The sequence below is a fragment of the Pseudorasbora parva genome, chromosome 17, assembly GCF_024679245.1.
Source record: "Pseudorasbora parva isolate DD20220531a chromosome 17, ASM2467924v1, whole genome shotgun sequence".
Taxonomy (NCBI): domain Eukaryota; kingdom Metazoa; phylum Chordata; class Actinopteri; order Cypriniformes; family Gobionidae; genus Pseudorasbora; species Pseudorasbora parva.
In genome coordinates this window covers 44,769,448-44,793,909 of record NC_090188.1, presented here as the reverse complement: position 1 = coordinate 44,793,909, position 24,462 = coordinate 44,769,448, and the positions used below count along the sequence as shown (strand labels likewise).

General features: G+C 45.5%; 2 protein-coding genes across 3 annotated transcripts in view; both read right to left on the bottom strand.

Moving 5' to 3' along the window:
• Positions 1-562: 562 nt before the first annotated feature.
• On the bottom strand, positions 563-9,189 carry ston1 (stonin 1). 2 transcript variants are annotated; one of them, XM_067422347.1, is made up of 5 exons: positions 9,078-9,189; positions 8,812-8,878; positions 3,725-5,488; positions 2,068-2,270; positions 564-1,432 (listed from the first exon to the last, which is right to left on the bottom strand). In XM_067422347.1, the coding sequence occupies exons 3-5, from the start codon at positions 5,457-5,459 to the stop codon at positions 1,367-1,369; spliced, it is 2,004 nt and encodes a 667-aa protein (XP_067278448.1). In that variant the 5' UTR covers positions 5,460-5,488; positions 8,812-8,878; positions 9,078-9,189; the 3' UTR covers positions 564-1,366. The 2 variants fall into 2 exon arrangements, with proteins under 2 accessions (XP_067278449.1, XP_067278448.1); XM_067422348.1 differs by lacking the exons at positions 8,812-8,878; positions 9,078-9,189 and having other exon boundaries at positions 563-1,432; positions 3,725-5,483.
• A 1,030-nt stretch (positions 9,190-10,219) lies between these two features.
• The window catches only part of ppp1r21 (protein phosphatase 1, regulatory subunit 21), a 34,639-nt gene continuing 20,396 nt past the window's right edge, over positions 10,220-24,462 (bottom strand). Inside the window, exons 16-22 of the mRNA XM_067422349.1 lie at positions 24,054-24,146; positions 15,286-15,528; positions 14,502-14,537; positions 14,253-14,369; positions 11,612-11,710; positions 11,409-11,534; positions 10,220-10,377 (exon numbers count right to left, since the gene is read on the bottom strand). Coding sequence (XP_067278450.1) covers positions 10,348-10,377; positions 11,409-11,534; positions 11,612-11,710; positions 14,253-14,369; positions 14,502-14,537; positions 15,286-15,528; positions 24,054-24,146 — 744 coding nt within the window. The 3' untranslated portion in view covers positions 10,220-10,347. The remainder of the gene's footprint in view (positions 10,378-11,408; positions 11,535-11,611; positions 11,711-14,252; positions 14,370-14,501; positions 14,538-15,285; positions 15,529-24,053; positions 24,147-24,462) is intronic.

The window sequence follows — 24,462 nt, the reverse complement described above, 5'->3', positions numbered from 1 at the left end:
CTGCACTGCATTGGCCCTCCAGGGTAAGATTTGAATAGCCCTGCTCTATGGGATAATATCTAGGTGAGGAGTCTCTATGTGATAATATCTAGATGAAAGAGTCTCTATGTGACAATATCTAGGTGAAGGCGTCTCTATGTGATAATATCTAGGTGAAGGAGTCTCTATGGGATAATATCTAGGTGAAGGCGTCTCTATGTGATAATATCTAGGTGAAGGAGTCTTTATGGGATAATATCTAGGTGAGGAGTCTCTATGTGATAATATCTAGATGAAAGAGTCTCTATGTGACAATATCTAGGTGAAGGCGTCTCTATGTGATAATATCTAGGTGAAGGAGTCTCTGTGTGATAATATCTAGGTGAAGGCGTCTCTATGTGATAATATCTAGGTGAAGGAGTCTCTGTGTGATAATATCTAGGTGAAGGAGTCTCTATGTGCTGGGATTTATCTGACTTCTGTGATGTGAGACAGCTAGCAGACGGTCGGGTAAGCCTCAGTTAGTCAAAGTAATGGGACATTAAGATGAATATCTATATAATGATAACAGGGATGAACAAACGACAGCACAGAGCTTTTGCTTTCTCATCATTTATAGCAGTGTCACGTATCTTGTGTTCAGAAACGTTCTTCTTTATTATGCACACTTTTCTTAAGACAATATTATTTTATTAAACCACATAAATAACGGTAAATGCATAGGCGTATGGTAATAACCAGATTAGGAAATCACGTACTAGAGGCCCTAAAGTGACTTTTGCAGTAAAAAAAATCCCTTGGACTTTCATGTGCACATTTTACTGGAGCTTTACTTCCGCCAAAGCTTCTTGCAGACACACGTGAAGTCTCAGCGTTCTTATTTATGAGTTAAATGTGTGTTTTTGCAAACCTTTTTCAGACAATATTTCCATATTGTTTTAACAGTCACATATACACATGTATGTATGCATATAAAAATGGGTTCAGAATTGTAAAGTGCAGTAACACTATAACTTCTTGAATAGGACCATTATAGATATTAAAATATTCTGGAAAATATATATATATATTTATTCTCATGGTTAATAGACATTAGATTACCTAATGGTACCCGATGTGAATTCTAAATGAAAAATACCTGTAAAACTAAGAGTAAATCTAGCGGAGCTCTTCTACAGGCTTCATTCTGTGTGAAGAGCAACTTCATCATCATCATCATAATCTTCTTCATCTTCATCATCATCATCGTCGTTGTCTTCATCTTCGTCATCATTATCTTCATCATCATCGTCGTCTTCATCATTGTCGTCTTCATCAGTCTTCTTCATCTTCATCATCATCATCATCATCATCATAAGTGCAGGATAATATCCGGCCGGTCCTCTCGTCACTGTGTTGCGCAGCCCGAACGCTTCTGACACTCCGTCTCGATCAACTTCTTCTCCATTTCCACCTGATGATGAAAGAAGATCATTTACAACGCATTTCATATTTCTGTAAAAAGAGCAAATGTAACACTGAAGCAGTGCCCAGTTAGCCTAGAAATCATGAACGCCCCCTAGCGGCAGCAAATCTAATCTGCCGCGAGTGTCGTCTAGCAACTCTCAATACCCTTCTGAGCTGTAAACGCCAAACTCTGGTCGGGCTAATCACATCCTGTATAGAGTCGGTGGGCGGGGCCATAATGGCGGCTGAGTTGAGTTTGTGTGCTTTGAGTAAACACAGAAACTGGCGAACGGCGGCGGTCTGTCGAATCAGCTTTGACCGCGACTCTGGAAGACTTGAGTTCAGCTTTTCTCTGAGAAAAGAAAGAGCGGCACTGAAGTCATTCTGAAGAAGGGAAGATGTGTTCGGAGTTTAGCCGACCGGATACGGCGAATGTTTAATCGGTCAGCTCTGCTTCACGTTGCTCTGGTTGGTGTAGCGCTATCCTATCGCGTGCAGAGGGAGTTTGACAGACAGCCGTTTATCCGCCCCTCAGATTGAGGCGTCAATGGGGAGTTTCCAGACCAAACACCTTGATGTGGGTCTGGCTTGTCAGGCTAGTGCCCAGTATGAATGTAATCATCCCACATGCATTGAGCTCACCTGGCAGTGATAGTAGGCTCTGCTGCTCAGGTGTTTCTGCGGCTGGACGTCACATGCGATGCCCAGGCTCTTGACTCGGGTGTGGGACGCCACCGCATCTGCCACCTCACACTCCACACTGACCACCGGCAGCCATCCGGCCGGAACCTGCTGATCCGAGGCCAGCTCCAGCTTACACGCTAACGACTGCGGCTGGTCCAGCGCTAGCAGAGGACAAACACATCGCATTACCAAACACACACATCCCATTACTGACGGCACATGAGCAGAACCGCCTCAGAAAACTCCACATTAATGAAAAGATATCAAACATCACGAGCAGATCCTACTGAAGAACGGTCTCTGGGAGTCTGGACACTCTTCCGGGTTATACAGTATCTTACAGAAGTCATAATTGCTAGAATTAAAACGATTCTTTCAAACTGTTTTTGAGTGAACCAGTTCATAAACATGATCACATTGGGCATTTCACTGATGCTTTCATGTGCCAATAAAGCCACATACTGTGTTTGAAGGCATATATTGCTTAAGATATTCTTTATAAGTTTGATTAATAAGGGTGAGCTAGTCCCAGTTGAAGCTCAAAAAACAAACGGTGAACAATCCTAAACCCATTTACATCTCTTGGCTGGAAAACTCTGCCAGGTTCATAAGTACATTATTTGAAATATTTTGTATATGTGCTCATAATATGGATCAATCCAAAAGCTCTGGTGTTGGTAAGCGGCTCAATGCGGCTCAGATGTGTGGAAGCTAAGAGGATGTTAATGGTTTAATGAGTCCGCTAGAACCAGTTCAATCTGACTTTCTAATATGGTTTAAATTCTAAATTTATGGTAGAATTAAAGCTACCCAACTTTGCTCTCTCATGATATATATTCATGATGTTCTGTGTATACACCGATCAGGCATAACATTATGACCTCTTTCTTAAAGGGTTAGTTCAGCCAGAAATGAAATGTCTGTCATTAACTCCTCTCCCTAATGTCGCTCCACACCCGTAAGACCTCCGCTCATCTTCACACACAGTTTAAGATATTTTATATTTAGTCTGAGAGCGTATGCAAGTGTATGCACACTATACTGTCCATGTCCAGAAAGGGAATAAAAACATCATCACAGTAGTCCATATGAGACATCAGTGGGTTAATTAGAGTCTCTTGAAGCATCCAAAATACATTTGGGTCCAAAAATAACAAAAACTACGACTTTATTCAGCATTGGCTTCTCTTCCGGGTTTGTGTTCAATCCTCAAATAAAGATTCAAACGGTTATTAATCAGTGTAGTAGTCGTAGTTTATTGTGATTTTTGGACTAAAATGTATTTTCGATGCTGAAAATGTCTGAAGATAAACGGAGGTCTTATGGGTGTGGAACAACATTAGGGAGAGGAGATAATGACAATTTCATTTTTGGGTAAACTAACCCCTTAACATTTGCTTTATAAGTAATAATAAACAGCCAGTATCCCATGGGTATGCATGTGTGTAAGCTACTAGTTAATAGCGCAATTTGGACCCTAATCTAAAGTGTTACCATTTTTCCCATAGGCTTCCCTCACTGGGAGCTAAGCCCCCCTCAAATTACAATCCTAGAAACGCCCCTGAATAAAGGTAAATAAAAAACTATTTTGTTGAGTTATGTTGTGTTTTCTTACCCACGTTCTTGGGCGGGAGCCGGTCGATTCTCCACACTACGGCTCGATGCACGTTCTCATATTTGACAGTGCCGACGGTCATGCTCATGACAGACTGAGACTGCGCCTCATGAGCGGAGCCCAGGCAGGCGTTCCTGTTCATGCGAGCCTTCAGAGACCTCTGCCGCAGCAGGGACATGCCATTGGGCACCTTCACCCAATCGCCCGGGAACGGCACGCGGACCACGACGTTCTCACAAAAGGCCTCCGAGCTCCCTCTGGGCGAGGGGAAACTGGCCAGGAGATTGAGGAAGACCTGGAGCTCCACACAGGCGCCTTGCACCGCGAGCACCGCTTTAACCAGGAGCGGAGGCTCTCGGCAGCGGAGCGAGGCCGTCCTGAACCGCACCAGCTCCACGCGACAGCCGTCCGGAGGCCAGAACTTCAGCAGCCGTTTGGCAGCAAACTCTGCCTCTTTGACACACTGGTGGAAGTGGTAGTCTGTGATTTCCATCCAGGCCTCGTCGTCTTCTTCAGAACCGTATGCCGGAGCTAGCCTGAGAAGACCCAGATCATTCAGAGCCAGGAAGCACTCCACTGCCCCATTCAGGAGCGCTAAGCAATGGATCCGCGTGATGGCCGCGCACTCCAGCGTCGCCCCGTCCTTATCCTGCCTCATCCAGATGTGGTCAGATATCTGCAAGGACAGCTCCTGATCTTCATAGTGTTTGTGCTGCTGGTGCGGCACAGGTAGGCGCAGGAGCTCTTCCTCTATAGACACTAGCAGGTCCTCCAAGTCTGCGTATTCGGTGGTGCCGAACTTCAGCAGCTGCTCCACCTCTGGCTCGTGTGTGGCCTCATGTTTGGGGTGATAGCGCTTCCGCTCCACATATGACACATGCTCCACCTTCACGGTGGCGATCTTGCGGGGTTCCCCGTAGCTCTCCAGTTTGGGAGCGGAGAGGGCGCAGTAGGCGTGCAGCTGGAACTCTTTAAAGGGCTTCTCCAGGCCTTTCTCGTAGAAGAGCTGAAGCAGGGCTCCTGGAAGCAGCTGCAGGTATATAGGCCCCCACTGACGGGACGACATGCGGTTCTTCTTCTCCGGGATCCGAAGCATTAAGGGCCATCCGTGCCTCCTCTGACTGAGGAACAGCCCCTGGGGAACGAAGGAGGACGGAGCCCTCTTCACTGCTTTATCCTTCAAGCCTCGAGCCTCTCGTTCCACCTTCACATCATCCGGCTGGTTCTCCTCTGTTCTCAGCTGCTCTAGTTTATGGCAGATGTAGGAGTAGGAGTATTGTAGGTGGTCTTGAGGTGGCTCGTTACCATCTTTGGTACGGATGAAGAAACGGGGCAAACTGGGTCCAGAGTCCGAGTCTGAGGACGAGGTCCAGGACGCTCGTTTATCCGCCCAGAATGGGTTAAAATGGCCCGGCTCATCTTGGGACGCTTTGAGGGCGCCCGAGCCTTCACTCATCTTGATGGAGAAGTCTGGCGGCTCCTGAGGGCCGTAATGAAGCTGGCCTGTCGGAGTGCACATGGGAGTGTTGCTCGGCACACCGCAGAATGACGGAGACTCTACAGCAGAGCCGAAGCTCCACGGTTCACTGCCTAAAGACGGCAGAACAAGTTTCAACCCGTTGGGCCGAGGTATCGAGCCTGATGTAGAAGAGCGCAGGGATTTCTGGGGTGAGGAGAAGGCCGTCCCTTCATCTTCAAACGTAACCCAGTTGGCTGGGTGATTGGTGGAGCACATCGCTTTACTCGAGCTGGGTTTACAGTCTCCTGCAGAAACACAATCAGACACACACAAATAAGCTACTCACACATTTGAAAGTGTTTCAAATCTGCTTGACTGGTCTGCTAATGTTGTCATATCATCCTGAACACACACACACACACACACACACACACACACAGCAGTGGCGGTCAATTAATTGATTTCTGGACAGTTGATGGTCACCATTGACTTTCACAGTTCCATTTTTTCCTCCTATGGAAGTCAATGGCTAGTATATTCTTCAAACTAACGCAGAGACTCGTGAAGCGTGTATTACAGTCCTGCACTACACCTGTGCCATCAGGGCGCAGATCTAGAATACCAGTGTTTTTTAAAAATAGGGGGGGGGGGGGGGGGGGAATCATTCATGCCACAAGCAGTTACATTCTTCAATGAAAAAGTGTTTTTGTAGTGTCTACTGAGCGGTCTCAGTGATGATTTTTATCATTTTATATAGTCTTATTGTCTGCTGTTTTTCTGTGTATGGTGTTTGTTTGTGTTGTGATTACGCGTGTAGAAACAATTGCAAACTAAATTTCCCCAAGAGGACAATAAAAGTCAACACCACCACCTGTACTACACCGTAATACTTTTCAAATATTTCAATTCAATAATTGTTTCCCTGACACGTCATTCTCAATAAGCCCGTCTCTTGCGTGATACTCAGATCTTTCGAATATTCCGATCTAATATGATTTATGACCTGTAAGGTGGCCAGAATAAAAATCATACACGGTGTGTTAGTTTTCTCAGTCGCTTTGGTACAGTTCTCAGATCAGAATTCAAATTCTCACTTATCTAAAACTCAGTTACCTGTTCAATTCTCACATCAGTGTCTCTTGTGTTCTTCAGAAAAGCAGTTTCTCATTTATTTGAACAAGTTGCAAATGCTTTGGCACATCCATGCCAATGATTATGTCCAATTCTCAGCCGTTTCCCACATTATCAGCTGCTTATGTTGATCAGAATGTATTATATTGGGTCTCTGTTGAACAGTCTCACCTCCACAACATTTAGGCACAAGCTCATAGCATAAGCCTTTACATGCAAAATGGTTAAACAATCGTAATATGTCAAGCATATTTCTATACTTTCTATATTTCCATTAGACTTTTTTCTAAATCTATCCTAAAAGGTGAATCTTGACTTTCTCTAACGAAGGTGCTTCTCATGAAACATCAACTAGCAGGTATATATATATATATATGTTTCTACAGCACCGCATGTACAGTTTTTCCTATGTTCACATTTCTTCTCTAGGTTTTTGTGTGTGTGAGTGTGTGTGTGTGTGTGTGTGTGTGTGTGTGCTATTCAGTGCTCTTTTCATTTCTGTATCTCAATGACATGTTCTGTCAATAAAATACAGTACAAACAGTAAGAGTGTAAATTTGAATCTTTTCCATTCTCTTGCAATTACACACACACACACACACACACACACACACACACACACACACTCACACACACTAATATGTAACTTACAATTGACAATCAAAACATTAGCCGAAGTTTCCATCAGAACATCCCTCCAGGGTAAACCGTTACACGGGTAAAAATGATGTGTTGGGTTTACTTAAAATATATATGCACCATTTTTGCATTATACTTTTTAAGTAATCATTTTATGGAACTTGGAATATTTTTTTTTTAAATTAACAAGAAAAACTTTTTTATATGTACTTAAATATTTGAGTTCACTCAACATTCTTTACTTAAAAATATATGTAACATGCAAGAATGTGCCAGTTGTGTTAACTTAACATTACTTAGTAGATTCTATCGTGTTACACATATTTTTAAGTAAAGAATGTTGAGTGAACTCAAATATTTAAGTACATATAAAAAAGTTTTTGTTAATTTTAAATAAAATTATTCCAAGTTGGGTTTACTTAAAAAGTATGACGCAAAAATGGACATGACTAAACAATCTGACTGTCTTATCCGTACACGAGGACACGAGGAAACGAGGACGTGTCCTTCTGATGGCACTGACGTTTACTGACACAGATTTACTTCTGAGAGATGAACTGAGGATTTTGAGGAAGAGAGCGGCTTTCGCAGGTTATCCGTGGGGTTTTGCTATTTGTAAAAATTATTTTGAGAAATGTTTTGCAAATTGTGAGTTTGATTCGAGAAATGTACCAAAGCGACTGAGAAAAACTGTAATAGGCCAGAGGAGAACTGAGTCTGGTTCCTCTAAGGTTTATTGTTCTCCATCATGCCCTGATGGAGTTTCGGTTCCTTTGGTCGCCTTTGGCTTGGCTTGCTCAGTTGGGGACACTAACATTATGATCAGAGTTACTCAACTAAATATACAAATAACATTAATTACTAAATTAACTGTATCAACTATAACACTGATCCGCCAACATTATCGCCCTATGGAACTATTAAAATGTTTATGAGTGACTGGTGATCAGCACAAGTAAATGATTTTGTAAATGTATGGTGTTCATTTTAAAGTAATAAGTTTACAGTAAAAAACATCTAGTTCCACATCCCTGAAGTATGGCACGAGGAAAGGGGGAAAGAGAAAAAGAAGACGCGTCCAGCAGGTGGCGCTGTACAGTAAGAGGGTAAACCAGTGTTAAACAAAAGAAACAGCAGAAGTGTGTGTGTGTGTGTGTGTTCCCTTTGAGCTCCGGGCGGACTGACCTAACTCCAGACCGCTCTGCAAGATCTGTTAATACACTCAGTGTTCAGGGTGTGTGTGTGTGTGTGTGTGTGTGTGTGTGTGTGTGTGTGTGTGTGTGTGTGTGTGATGATGTCTGAAACTCAGAGTGTGTAAGACTGCACAATGAGAAACAGCTAAAGTGCTCAGTCTGTAAACACTATTATGGGATGAGAAGGTGTGGGCAGAAATACTGAAGGCTGAACTTAAAGAGCAACAGTGTGAGTCTCATTATACCAGAAGATTCCTAGATCATGACAGAATTCCTCACATTCCTCAGGGACAGACGATAAACACAGGAAACACCACACACACACACACACACACACACACACGCAAGCGTGGAGGAGGTTAGGCTCTTCACACACACGGCCTGGGTGTCAAACAGCAGAGCTTATCCTTCTGTGGTTTCAGTTCATTAACACACACACACACACACACACACACACACACACACACACACACACACACACACACACACACACACCTTCTGCACTCAGCCGAAGATGATGATAATACTCCTAACTGTGTGTTGCTCCTCATGTGAGAGTGATTAGTGAAGGGTCGTGTGACTGAAGTCTGCAGTAATGAAGATAAACTCAGCTCTGATCTCAGGAATAAACTTTATATCCATCTGGAGCGGTTATGGTCACTTACCCTGAGAGTTTGCTCATCATCTGAAGTTTAGATCATGAACTTCAGTCGTGTGTGTTTCTCTGATGAGCTGCAAAACAATCAACATCCGCTGAAAAACAAACTCAAACTATCATCTTCATCAAAGATTGCACATTAAATATGAGTCTGATGAACTCCAGCCGCCTCAGCTCGGAGATGTCTGTTTGCACAAACTTTGTAACAACATTAAACGACGACAAACAAGTGTAGTTAGTGTTTATGTGTGTTTGTGTGAAATATCGCGTCACCTCATGACTTTAGATGAATAATCCAGAGCGGAGACGGAGTTTTCTCAAAATGGCAGAAATAACTGGAGCGGACGGGAGCCAGCCATCATCCCGACGGGAAGCGGATTCCGACCAGCGGCTTGAATATTCATGAGGCGTGCAGGCGCCATTGGACGGCCACCACTCAACGTCACGACACCCTCATTAATATTCAACAGGGAAGCGTTCAGCATCGCGTCAACATTCATTGGCGAATATTATTTTGTTGTTGTTTGTTTTATTTTTAAAGACACACAACAACTTTACAACTATAACAAGACACAAAGATAACACAACCAAAAGAAAATGGGGTTCTTTTTGGGCGAATATTCTTCTTATTTAGTGACGCCATAATGAGCTGATTATTATTCATGAGCTCATCCCTCAGCTCCCCGAAAGCTTTTATTTTGTGATATACTCCTCTTTAGATCAAGTTCGTGAAATGAACAAGTGGACGCAAAATGTTTTAGTTTATTCCTTTATTTACTTGATTTAGTTTGAATCCAGTACATTGTGCTGTTAAACAGATCATATAAAGAGTAATACGAGAGATATTAAATCAGTGATTAATGATATATTCACATCATACTCCACTTCACAGCTAATGTTGTGACACGACATCATGACCGAGATCAGAAATATACTGAGTGCATAAAAATCATCACTGCTTTATTTCTGGAGGGAAATAATTCAGAAAATCAGAGTCACAGGAACCCTTTATATCAGATCTCAACATTATATTGGTATATAGCTAATCATGATGACATCATCACATAATCAATCACACACTTCTCTGCAGAATCAAACCGAGGTGTGTGTGTGTGTGTGTGAAGGGGGGGGGGGGGGTCTGTGATTTCTTAAACACCATCTGCATGAGGAAATGCATGAACACTCGTTCACACATACACACACATGTACGCACACTCACGCTTACATTCACGCACACACGCACACTCTCACACTCTCTCTCTCTCTCTCTCTCTCTCTCACATACAGACACACACACACTAATATAAAGCACCGCCGCCGGAGCAGGTGTGTGTTCCTCAGCTCCTCCTATCTCGTATCCGTCTCCGTGACGTCTGACTTTTATACTAACAAACACTCTCTCTCTCTCACACTCTCACACACACACACACACACACACACACACACACACACACACACACACACACACTAATATAAAGCGTTGCCGCCGCCGCAGCAGGTGTGTGTTCCTCAGTGTCCGGCCCGTCTCCGTCTCGTCTGTCTGTTATCGGCTCTTGTTCTTCTTTGAGTTTCCCTGCAGATAGAGTCCAGCAGATAAAGCTCAAGGCCTGGTTCAGGAACATCGCTTTACACATTTATCACACTTCTCCCTCACACTCCTCCGCTTCAGAAAGACCTTCTGCTGGCCATATCTGCACTGCTCAGTGTTCATACGTCAGCTCGACTCTAATGTAAATCTGCCATCAGAAGACTAGGATCAAACCTCTCTGATCATATGGATTCATCTCTTTATGAACGCGTTATGAATATTCAGCAGTATTATTGGCTGCACTGACACTATAGAGACGGAGCGACGCGTCATAATCTGAAGCCACGCCCACCGGGGGACACAAGCCAACCGTCTCCATCGGCCTTCTACTGCGGGAGGCCGCCTACTTATCATCTCAGACTTATTACAAAAATCAAACACTGTCTAAAAGCTGATATGACGAGGTGTACAGAAAACAAGATAAAGAACACAGGAACAAAAACCCAGAAGAGTTTATAAGCTGTGGACCCAAAAAACGAGTGTTTAAGGACACAGAAGTAGAAACAGGCACTAGAGTCAGAGCGGGGCGTGTTATATTACACTGAGACCTACACACACTGGAGCAGAACGTCATCAGAGACAGGAAATATCAGATATAACACTGACATCTGGATATTTGACTAAATGTTTACAGCACATGTAGGCAAACTGAGGGTCAGGATCCCCAAACTGAGCCATTCTTCTGCTGAAGCTTCTCGTCTCATTGCCTGTGTCCACTTTAGTCTCCTTAAACGCTCACTTTTGGGTTAGACAGCTTATAAACACTTAGTTCTGTGTGTTTTTAGCTTGTTTGCTGCACACCTCGTCACATATCAGCGTTTAGACATTGTTCTGTTGTTTGTTATAAGTCAGAAAAGACGACGCGACCGCTTCACGCAATACAAAGTAAATGGAGTGTGTTGGATTGTCCCCCCCGGTGTGGGCGTGGCCTAAATCCGCTCTGTCTCTATTGGATGAGAGCTGATGAGCTCACAGGTTCCTGATTGACCTCTCAGGCGGAGCTGAAGTGAGCTGACCTTGGAGAGCTTGAGCGTGTCGATCTCGTCCCTCTGCTTGCTCAGTGTGTCGTTCATGCTGCACAGATGGTCACTCATCATGCTCAGCTGGTCTTCATAGCTCCGCTTCGTGGTGCTCAGCTCATCCTGGAACACCAGAACAACACGTCACCAAATCTACACACTTCAGGAGGCCTGAGGTAGCAGAGCACGTCTGTCAGTACCTGAAGGCGAGTGATGTTCTGATTAGCCAGCTTCAGGTCCTCTGCCAAAGTCTCACGGGATTTTTCTGCGATGGCGAGACGTTTGGCGACAGCTCGGCACTGGAAGACAAAACAATGACACGCAACGTAATGAGCGCTTACATTCACCATGATAAATTCTACTTTAAAAAAGCAGCATGTATTTATGTTTATTGTGGCATGACTGGATGCTTCATAACTCTTCAGAGCACAATCATTGACCTATAGGATCCTGAATGGCTCATCAGGTGACTGAGCAGGTCTGGGTGAGCAGGGGAAGCGTCACTCACCGCATGAGCTCCTGACTCACTGCACTGTGTGTGTGAGTCACTGCAACACTGATATATGTGAGAGACAACTCTATAAATACAGTATATCTAGACCTATCCAGAGGATCACGCAAATCCCAGAGCAGGGTCAGCGCATGCTGAGGGTCACCGTGCGCAGAAGTCTCCAACTTTCTGCAGAGTCAATAGCTCCAGACCTCCAGACTTCTGTGGCCTTCAGATGAGCTCAAGAACAGCGGAGAGAGCTTCATGGAATGGGTTTCCATGGCCGAGCAGCTCATCCAAGCCTTACTTCACCAAGAGCAATGCAAAGCGTGGGATGCAGTGGAGTAAAGCAGCCGCCACTGGACTCTAGAGCAGTGAGACGTGTTCTCTGAGCGACCAATCACGCTTCAGTCTGACAATCCCATGGACGAGTCTGGGTTTGGCCGTCGCCAGGAGAACGGGACTTGCCTGACTGCATTGTGCCAAGTGTAAAGTTTGGTGGAGGGAGGATTATGGGGTGGGGTTGTTTTTAAGGGCTTGGCCCCTTAGTTCCAGTAAAGGAACTCGTAATGCTTCACCAAGACATTTTGGACAATTTCATGCTCTTGTCTTTGTGGGATCAGTTTGTGGACGGCCCCTTCCTGTCCCAGCATGACTGCGCTCCAGTGCACAAAGCGTCGCTCCATAAAGACATGGATGAGGAGTTTGAGGATAGCCATCATGTTAGTATAAACCAAAGGGAGGTGGAAAGGGCCTTTTTCAGCTAGAGTAAATAAGAGTTACGGGCCTGATAATATCTGAGGGCGGGCACTCAAGTTTAGTGCAAAAGAGTTGAGTCCTGTATTTCAGTCCAGCCTAAAGGTCCCGTTCTTCGCGATTCCATCTTTCAAACTTTAGTTAGTGTGTAATGTTGCTGTTAGAGCATCAATAATACCTGTACAATTATAAAGCTCAAAGTTCAATGCCAAGCGAGATATTTTATTTAACAGAAGTTCCCTTTCAAAGCCGACAGCGAGCGGCCGGTTTGGACTACAGCGCTGCACTTCCTGCTGTGATGACGTCACTAGAGCCGTTTGTTGACTAAAGCTCCGCCCACAAGAACACACAAAATAGGGGGCGTGGTCTCGTTGCTCTCCCGCGTGGAGAAGAGCGCATTCAGCGTGAGCATCGCCCCGTTACGGTAAGAGGCGGGACCTTTCCGGGCAAAGTGCGCTAAGCTGCTGTCCAATCACAGCACGGGAAGCGCTGGCCCAATCAGAACTCGTTACGTGTTTCTGAAGGAGGGACTTCACAGAACAAGGAAATCATCAGGCCGTTTGTAGGACAGAGGAAACAGCGCTGGACAGATAAGGCAACGGTGTGAAAAATACTGTTTTTTACACGCGAAACATGAACTCATGTTATACTGCACACTGTGAACATAATCAAAGCTTCAAAAACACGCGAAGAACGGGACCTTTAAAGAAAAACTCCGGTGAGAAATGCCCCTAACAGATGGTTAGCGAGTAGATCGTTCTCTGGGATGAGTTTTCATGAAAATCAAATGTAAAGAGTTTTATCTCTAAACACAGATTAGCTTATAATGTTTGTCTATGGGGCATGGAATAAGTGAAATTAAACCGCTAGTTAATGCCACTAACACGGCAGCATAATGAGGGTCCCTACTGGCTAACCCAAGCATTGAGAACTTTGTTAGAGTACAAACAGTTTAATAAGAAGATACTTTATAAAGACAGTACATTACACGTTTACAGACGGCAGCCATCTTGGAGAACAGTCTCGATGACTCGAGCCACGAGCGCTGTGCTAAGTGAGCTGGTCGAGAGGAATTAAGTTTGTGAAATCTAATTACATGGACATATTTATTTATTTTCTCTACTGCGTTCAGTGTTTTCTTCCGGAAACAACGGCCCATATGAGATTCCAAGTCACAGTTCGTCACTCAGCACAGCGCTCGTGGCTCGACTCGTCGAGACTGTTTTCCAAGATGTCTGCCGTCTGTAAACGTGTAATGTTTGCGCGTGATGCAATGATTGGTCCTGCTCCCAAATCGAGTTGTACAAGGACAATAAATGATTGGCTCTTCATCTGTTTTAATGAAAAGAACAGCATAAGCGCAGCTTTGTCCCTATAGTGATTAATTAACAGAACAGTAATAAGATAATGGGTTTATTATAATGTCTTTGTGTTGTCAATGATATATAAGAGAAACAGCCTGAACCTCATTACCTACGGGTATAAAATAACAACATTCAGATGAGAATGTGCTCATATGATCCCGCTGGAGCAGCGTTTCCCATCAGGAGTGTGTGTGTGTGTGTGTGTGTGTGTGTGTGTGTGTGTGTGCTGACCTCAGCGTGGAAGTGTACGGCTTTACTGTCACACATCTGCAGTTGAGAGGTCAGATCGGACACGCGGTTCATGTAATGAGTTTTGATCAGATGCTCACGGGATTCCTGATCTGCAGCCTGTGGAACACACACACACACACACACACACACACACACACCATCACGAGCGCCGCTTCATAGCCATGATGCACAGTATGATGTGAGAATATGCAGATAAGGTTATTTAGGAAAGAACACACGTATACGTACGCTCTCGCTGCAGGAGCTGACGGTTAAAATGCCGACCTGATAGAGACAGATGATGCAAATATTACAGCTGCACCTACATCTCGATAATATTCCTGTTATACACCCCATCATATATTTTACAGAAATGTGAGTAGTTGTATCCCTGAGGAAGGATCTCTGATCTACACAGCAGGACATTAGAGAGGAACAATCATCATAAAGCTCATCTAATCATAAGATTGCTGTAGTGTTGTTAATAAGTGCAGTCATTAAAGGGTTAATTCAGCCAGAAATGAAATGTCTGTCATTAACTCCTCTCCCTAATGTCGCTCCACACCCGTAAGACCTCCGTTCATCTTCACACACAGTTTAAGATATTTTAGATTTAGTCCGAGAGCGTATGCAAGTGTATGCACACTATACTGTCCATGTCCAGAAAGGGAATAAAAACATCATCACAGTAGTCCATATGAGACATCAGTGGGTTAATTAGAGTCTCTTGAAGCATCCAAAATACATTTGGGTCCAAAAATAACAAAAACTACGACTTTATTCAGCATTGGCTTCTCTTCCGCGTTTGTGTTCAATCCTCAAATAAAGATTCAAACGGTTATGAGTCAGTGAATCGATTCATGATTCGGATCGCCAATGTCATGTGATTTCAGCGATCGGACTAAATATAAATGATCTTACACTGTGTCTGAAGGTCTTACGGGTGTGGAGCGACATTAGGGAGAGGAGATAATGACAGACATTTCATTTTTGGCTGAACTAACCCTTTAGGTGTGTGTGCTGTGTCTCTCACCAGGCTGGTGTCGTGGCTGGGCTCTGGGCTGTCGGCTCGCTCAGCCTCAGGTCCCTCCGCGGCCCTCAGGGCTCCTGCTGCTGCTGCTGGGGCTCCGGGGCCCGTCTGAGCCTCCAGCTGAGCCTCCAGCTGAGCGATGCGCTGAGTCTCCTTCTGCAGACGCACCTCACCCAGCTGAGCCTCCAGCAGCCAGTGCTCCTTCTCCTGCTCCAGGCGGAAGAGCTTCTGCTGACTCTGGACCACCTGCAGGAAGACACACACACACACCGTCAGACAGATGGAGAGACACACACACACCGTCAGATGGATGGAGAGAGACACACACACACCGTCAGACAGATGGAGAGACACACACACACACCGTCAGACAGATGGAGAGACACACACACACACCGTCAGACAGATGGAGAGACACACACACACACCGTCAGACAGATGGAGAGACACACACACACACCGTCAGACAGATGGAGAGACACACACACACACCGTCAGACAGATGGAGAGACACACACACACACCGTCAGACAGATGGAGAGACACACACACACCGTCAGATGGATGGAGAGAGACACACACACACCGTCAGACAGATGGAGAGACACACACACACACCGTCAGACAGATGGAGAGACACACACACCGTCAGATGGATGGAGAGAGACACACACACACCGTCAGACAGATGGAGAGACACACACACACACCGTCAGACAGATGGAGAGACACACACACACCGTCAGATGGATGGAGAGACACACACACACCGTCAGATGGAAGGAGAGAGACACACAGAACGTCAGACAGATGGAGACACACACACCGTCAGATGGATGGAGAGACACACACACACGCACCGTCAGACAGATGGAGAGACACACACACCGTCAGATGGATGGAGAGACACACACACCGTCAGATGGATGGAGAGACACACACACGCACTGTCAGACAGATGGAGAGACACACACACCGTCAGATGGATGGAGAGACACACACACACACACCGTCAGACAGATGGAGAGACACACACACCGTCAGATGGATGGAGAGACACACACACCGTCAGATGGATGGAGAGACACACACACACACGCACCGTCAGACAGATGGAGAGACACACACACCGTCAGACAGATGGAGAGACACACACACCGTCAGATGGATGGAGAGACACACACACACGCACCGTCAGACAGATGGAGAGACACACACACCGTCAGATGGATAGAGAGACACACACACACGCACCGTCAGACAGATGGAGAGACACACACACCGTCAGATGGATGGAGAGACACACACCGTCAGACAGATGGAGACACACACACCGTCAGATGGATGGAGAGACACACACCGTCAGATGGATGGAGAGACACACACACCGTCAGACAGATGGAGAGACACACACACCGTCAGATGGATGGAGAGACACACACACACGCACCGTCAGACAGATGGAGAGACACACACACCGTCAGATGGATGGAGAGACACACGCACCGTCAGACAGATGGAGAGACACACACACCGTCAGACAGATGGAGACACACACACATACCGTCAGACGGTGAGACACACACACCGTCAGACAGATGGAGACACACACACATACCGTCAGACGGTGAGACACACACACGTCAGACAGATGGAGACACACACACATACCGTCAGACGGTGAGACACACACACGTCAGACAGATGGAGACACACACACATACCGTCAGACGGTGAGACACACACACCGTCAGACGGATGGAGAGACAGACAGACAGACAGGCACACACCGTCAGACGGATGGAGAGACAGACAGACAGACAGGCACACACCGTCAGATGGAGAGACAGACAGACAGACAGGCACACACCGTCAGACGGATGGAGAGACAGACAGACAGACAGGCACACACCTTCAGACGGATGGAGAGACAGACAGACAGACAGGCACACACCGTCAGATGGAGAGACAGACAGACAGACAGGCACACACCGTCAGACGGATGGAGAGACAGACAGACAGACAGGCACACACCGTCAGACGGATGGAGAGACAGACAGACAGACAGGCACACACCTTCAGACGGATGGAGAGACAGACAGACAGACAGGCACACACCTTCAGACGGATGGAGAGATAGACAGACAGACAGGCACACACCGTCAGACGGATGGAGAGACAGACAGACAGACAGGCACACACCTTCAGACGGATGGAGAGACAGACAGACAGACAGGCACACACCGTCAGACGGATGGAGAGACAGACAGACAGACAGGCACACACCTTCAGACGGATGGAGAGACAGACAGACAGACAGGCACACACCGTCAGACGGATGGAGAGACAGACAGACAGACAGGCACACACCTTCAGACGGATGGAGAGATAGACAGACAGACAGGCACACACCTTCAGACGGATGGAGAGATAGACAGACAGACAGGCACACACCGTCAGATGGAGAGACAGACAGACGGTTTATTCATCTGTTTATCTGTGCTGTTATTTTTTTCTAACTATGTTGTAAAATGTCCGTTTCTCCAGATATTATGGGGGATGAGTGTGAGCCCTGCTGGACCTTGTGTCCCTCCGAGAGATCCCCCGCCTGTACCAGAGCTCATTACTACCTTTAGTGAGCTGTATATCCACTCAGAAGAGGATACAGATCTGAGCCTCCAAATTAAACGATAAAATAGAACAAGAGTGTGAGAGAGTCAAAAACATTATTTTTGCGTTGAGTATTCGGGATTTGGGGAAGTCGGTAGTGGATTGTTTGAAAAGACGAGATGTGCAAATTGATGCCAAGTTCAAATCTCATGCCTACATGGTGTCTACTCCCATTGTGCCTCGTGTTTACCCCTACTTTACCACAGTACAGACCTTTCCATACTCAACCACCTGTTCCTGCCAACCCAGACAGGGTTCCTGTTTCTATATATCGTCCTCCCGTTAGAGTGGATTTCCCACAGTTTGGCTCTGAGGAAGATCTATATCATTTGTCGAACGTTGTGAAGATTATCTTGCCCTTAGACCTCTCCCTGATTCTGAGATTCCACCAGCTAAGGATTGGTGGTTGGCAGAACGACGACTAATTTTCACCTGGAGCCAGTTCAAGCAAACTTTTCTTCAAGCTTTATTAAACGACGACTATGAGGCAGAATCTGCTAAACGGTTGTTGGAGAGGAAGCAAGGTCCCATGATTTCGCCCACCATTACAGAGCCCTGTGTTTACAGTGGAAGAAGGAAATGACAGAGAAAGAGATTGTCCAGTCCATCTTAAGAAATTGCAACCCACGTCTCGCCAGCCTCATGAGAGGAACTGTCTAGGAAGTGAGTGAGTTAGTTAGGATTAGAGCGCAGATCGAAAGAGATCTAGAAGAGGCCAAGAAGTACTGGAGTCAGGCCAATGCAGATATACAGAAATGAAAAACCCAGCCTGACAGAGACATTTACACCAGGTCAAATCCGTCAGCTACACGTGTTATTCAACCTGTTCACCTCTGCCCAGATCAACTTAAAGATGGTGCCTACCGATGGTAGATATTTCCAGGCCACGATCGACCCCGGGAGTTCCCTGAGTCTAATGCAAGTCTTGTTGGAATCAGTTGAAGCGCAGAGAACAGTTGGACTATAGTTGGGGACAGACTTTTCAACAGGCCAATGGACCCGAGTTTAAAGTGCTTTAGGTTTGTGGAGATGTAACGTGAGTTACAAGAGAGAAAGCTTGCACTGTCCTTGTATATAATGAGGGATGTCGATCTGACTGTGCCTATACTTTTAGGCATGGATTCCTTAAGTTGTCTGGAATTTGTTTGGATTTTCATAAAGCCCAATATACTCTGCCTGTCATAAATGGATTCCAGAAGAAGTATTTTCATTCATTCCAGCCCAGTCTACCAACGCTTTGTTATCTTTCTACCTAGCCTTACCCATACCAGAAGAGTCATCTGAAACTCGCTCCCTCATCCATCAGCTTGTGGCCAACGCCAATACATCTTCAGAACTGAAGGCAAGCCTGGAGCAGCTCATGAAAGATTGGCCAACAGGGTGTACTAATGAGATAGGACGTACCAATGTAGTCAAACATCGTATCATTACCAATAACGAGTGTCCATCTGCCGGAAAGCCTATCGAGTATGTCTTGAGAAACAACTTTTTGTTGATCAAGAGGTAAAGGAGATGCTTGATCAAGAGGTAAAGGAGATGCTTGATCAAGAGGTAAAGGAGATGCTTGATCAAGAGGTAAAGGAGATGCTTGATCAAGAGGTAAAGGAGATGCTTGATCAAGAGGTAAAGGAGATGCTTGATCAAGAGGTAAAGGAGATGCTTGATCAAGAGGTAAAGGAGATGCTTGATCAAGAGGTAAAGGAGATGCTTGATCAAGAGGTAAAGGAGATGCTTGATCAAGAGGTAAAGGAGATGCTTGATCAAGAGGTAAAGGAGATGCTTGATCAAGAGGTAAAGGAGATGCTTGATCAAGAGGTAAAGACTCTGTGTTGACTTTAGAGGATTAAACTCAAAGACCTTTCTAGATGCATATCCCATGCCACAAATACAGGATATCCTTGAGTCTCTTCATGAATGGAACCTGAGAGCATCTCCAAGACTGCGTTTGTCACGTCATCAGGGTTGTTTGAAGTTATCCACTTACCTTTTGGGCTCAGAAATGCTGCTGCTTCATTCCAACGACTGATGGAGTTAGTGTTGAAGGATTTAAAGGGGAAGAGTTGTTTGGTGTACATCGATGACATTAAGGTGTACTCGAAGACAGAGAGAGAGCATCTGACACACCTGCATTTGAAGTATTTTATTGTCTCCATAAAGCAGGGCTCACTATTAATCTTCAGAAATGCAATCTCATGCAGAAGTCCTAGACTAATTAGGACGTGGTATCAATTGATGGAATTCAAACTGACCCTGCAAAGGTGGAATCTGAGGCTAAATGTCCTGTCCCTCAAAGCTTGAAGGAGGTACAACGATTCCTGGGTCTTGCAGGTTGGTACCAAAGGTTTATTTCCACATTTTCAGAAACAGCTGCACCATTGCATGCTTTAAAAAGAAAGGGCGCAACATGGTCTTGGACTGAGCAATGTCAGAAATCTTTTGAACTGATCAAACAAAGCCTGACCAATGCTCCTGTCTTGATTGCCCCTGATTTGTCAGAGTCTTGACTGACGCTAGCGACGTGGGGTTAGGAGCAGTCCTCACACAAGAAATATCAGGAACATGTCATAGTCTACGCTTCACGCCGGCTACAAGGAGCGGAAAGGTCCTATTCGGTTTCGGAGAAGGAGTGTTTGGCCGTCATATGGGCCGTAGAGAAGTGGAGACCCTATCTGAAAGGTAGACCTTTTGAAGTGATCACTGATCATGTGGCTCTCACATGGGTGTTTAATCACCCAAAGCCATCCTCTAAAATTGACTCGGGCCATCCGATTGCAAGAATTTGACTTCAATGTTAAGTATCCGTAAGGTCAGTGTAGCATCGTGCCAGATACTCTCTCCTGTAGTCTCTTGGATGTTTCACTCCCGTTGGAAGCCCATGTAAAGACACAGGAGGCATCTACCACTTTTTCTAGCTTCCCCATAGAATGGTCTGACAATGCCAAATCCCAACAGGATGAAGTCCAGGAACTAGCCAACAAAGCCAGGTCACTCACAGATACATTACCTGTTAAAGAATGGACATTTATTACCTTTTTCGCAGCATGTCAGATGGACAGAAAGGGCCCAAACTACAGCTTGTCATTTCTGCTTGCCTGCGGAAAGATTTCCTCACATATGCTCACGACAACCCATTGAGTGGACACCTTGGTAGGCTAAAAACTCTACTTCGGTTAGTAGATATGTTATTGGCCTACATTGAGCTCGGACGTCTGGAAATACTGCAAGGAATCCCAGGTGTGCCTCCATTTCCAAGTTAGCCGGACATATGCAGTCAACCCCTGTGGTGGAACCTGGACATATGTTAGGGATAGATCTCAGGGGACCATTTCCTAGGAGGTAGGTTCCTGGTAGACTACTGTTCGAAGTGGGTAGAGTGGTTTCCTCTGCGTGTGGCCAAAGTACCTCAAATTGCTCGCATCCTGGTTGAAGAAATGTTTACCAGATGGGGGACTCCAATGTATTTGGTATCTGACAGAGGAACCCAGTTTACTTCCCAACTCCTCAGGCTAGTTTGCAGGCAATGGAGTGTCATCCAGAAGTTGACCAGCAAAGCGCAACCAACCTTACTGAACAGGTCAGCCATACTCTCAAGACCATGATATCGTCCTATGTTCAAGATCGCCACGGCATTGGGACAGATGGTGGGCGGAGTTTCGTTATGCCATAAGCCCTTTCACTCCAGCTGAAGTAGCACTAGGCAGGAAGCTGAATGGACCTCTAGAGAGAGCAGCTCAAACCCCTCCAGATGCAGACAGTCCTGCTGTGTTAGAAAGACAGGAGAAACTAATGTGCACTGTGAGACAGAACGTGGAGCGAGCCCAAGCAAGGCAGAGGCGGTACTCTGACCGCCGTAATAGGCCTGCTCATTGCCAGGTTGGGGATTTGGTTTGGGTCCGCACTCATCCTTTGTCACGTGCTGGGGAAGGACTTATGGCTAAACTTGCTGTGAAGTGGAAAGGTCCTGCCAGGATTGTTAAATGTCTTGGGCCTGTTAATTGTTCTGTGTCATTTGTAGATTATCCTAATTACGTCGATACATTTCATGTACAAAATTTGAAGCCTTTTTATGGGACTGTTGATAATCTTTCCAACTGAGGGGAGGAATATGTAACAGTCATAGCCTATTACAAGGCATGCTATTTTCCCTGGGGGCTATGTTCATCCTCACCACTAGGGGTTGCTAGTAGTACTCTATGTTTGGTGTAAGTTTGAGGAAAAGCAGAAGAAGAATGAGATCCAGTTTGAAGCTGGCTGTGTCCCAATTCAGGGGCTGCATCCTCCTAAGGCCGCATTTGAAGGCCGATTGCGTCACCGCAGAGCGACGAGGCTGTCCCAATTCGAAGGAGCCTTCTAATGCGGCCTGCCGTCGGTGTTGCCAAGGCCGCGGTTTTCACGCCGAATTGGGCTGCTTTTATGTTGTTGTTGCGGGTAAAAAAATATTTCCACGGGTTGATTTTCAACCCTGTAAGTACGATTTCGGCGCTCCACCATCCCCAAACGCACATATTCAGGGGAGAATTTGGCCGCTCAATGGAGAAAATTGTGTTGGCAGTTTTGGGTTAGTTTTGTTGCAGAGACCTGGCAACCCTATCTCCCCGGAACGCGAAGGATTGAACGGATTCTTCGCAGCCTAGCCCATCCCACTAGCCTGCCATCCCACGGCAGAGGAATTCAAATATAAATGTAAGTATTGTGCTTTAATTTACTCAAATAACCAACGAAACGTGTTAAATACCTGGGGTCTTTATTTCTTAACGTGAACTTGACGCCTGCGTTACCACTGCGGCTTTATCCTTAGGTGATCTGATGTAATATTTTGTTTTGTTTTATGGAGCAGTTAGCAGACAGCTTTATTAAAATAAGGGCAGCAAATTAGTATTTATTTACCCGGCCGAAAAACTCGGCCAGTGTGGATTGACACTGATCACTCTGTCGGGGTTTATTCTGCGATAACAACAGGCTGGGTGTACATTATCCCTTACTTATAGCCCCCCCTTATCCAGTTGATAACAATTGTCTATCATAAAAGCTGTGTCTACAAATGTTTTAACCAAATTTGAGTATCTAGAAATATGATTTCTGGAGTATTTTGTATACATGTATAATACATACAAAATGTATAGCTGCATCATATATTTAAAATTCCACCCCTGCCTTGCAGGTATACAAAAAAAAATACATGTATGCAAGTTAATAGACACATCTTTGCTGACATGTATTGCTTTTGTGTTTGTTGTTTTTAACAGGAATGTTTATTTTCTCTGCATTAGGATTGCAAGTGTCCTGGGACAGGTGAGGGAGTGGAAAACTTGGCCATGGTTTGTCCTCATGGATGAGGTGTTGGGACAGGCATTCATGGCCTCCAGCCCTGAGGACCATGGGCGTCGCTAGGCCCATTTCAGAGGGACTTCAGCTTTTATTTGTAAATAAAAAGTTATTTCTCTGCATTGTTTATTTTTGTAATGCAATTCTCGACTCTCAGTAGAGCTCATCAGAATGTGTCGGTTTGCTAAAGCTTCAGACACTCAGACAGACAGACACTCAGACAGACAGACAGTCAGACAGACAGACACTCAGACAGACAGACAGGTTGCGGTACCTGCTGCATGAGTCCCTCTCGACTCTCAGTAGAGCTCATCAGAATGTGTCGGTTTGCTAAAGCTTCAGACACTCAGGCACTCAGACAGACAGACACTCAGACAGACAGACACTCAGACAGACAGTCAGACAGACAGACACTCAGACAGACAGACAGGTTGCGGTACCTGCTGCATGAGTCCCTCTCGACTCTCAGTAGAGCTCATCAGAATGTGTCGGTTTGCTAAAGCTTCAGACACTCAGGCACTCAGACAGACAGACACTCAGACAGACACTCAGACAGACAGACACTCAGACAGACACTCAGACAGACAGACACTCAGACAGACAGACAGGTTGCGGTACCTGCTGCATGAGTCCCTCTCGACTCTCAGTAGAGCTCATCAGAATGTGTCGGTTTGCTAAAGCTTCAGACACTCAGACAGACAGACACTCAGACAGACAGACAGACAGACAGACAGACAGACAGACAGACACTCAGACAGACAGACAGGTTGCGGTACCTGCTGCATGAGTCCCTCTCGACTCTCAGTAGAGCTCATCAGAATGTGTCGGTTTGCTAAAGCTTCTCTGTACGGCACCGACTCTGAACGGACCTGAAACACAGTAAATCACAGCAGCATTAACCCTTTAAGCGCCAGAGGTTTTTTCCTAAAACGTCCGATTTTGACATCTTAATTTCAAAAGGCTATATCTTAAAAGTGATAAAAGATAGAAACTTTCTGTAAATTAGAGAAATATTAAGGAGGACCCTAAGTTTATGTGGAGATTACATTTTCCCATCTAATTTGCATATTATGACATCATAACGTGGGGGCAATCTTGGATTATAGAATTTTCATGAAAAGCCACATGTTTAAATGATAAATGCAGCACTTCTTTGCCCCCAAAATGTCCCTCAACTTCTGTGTG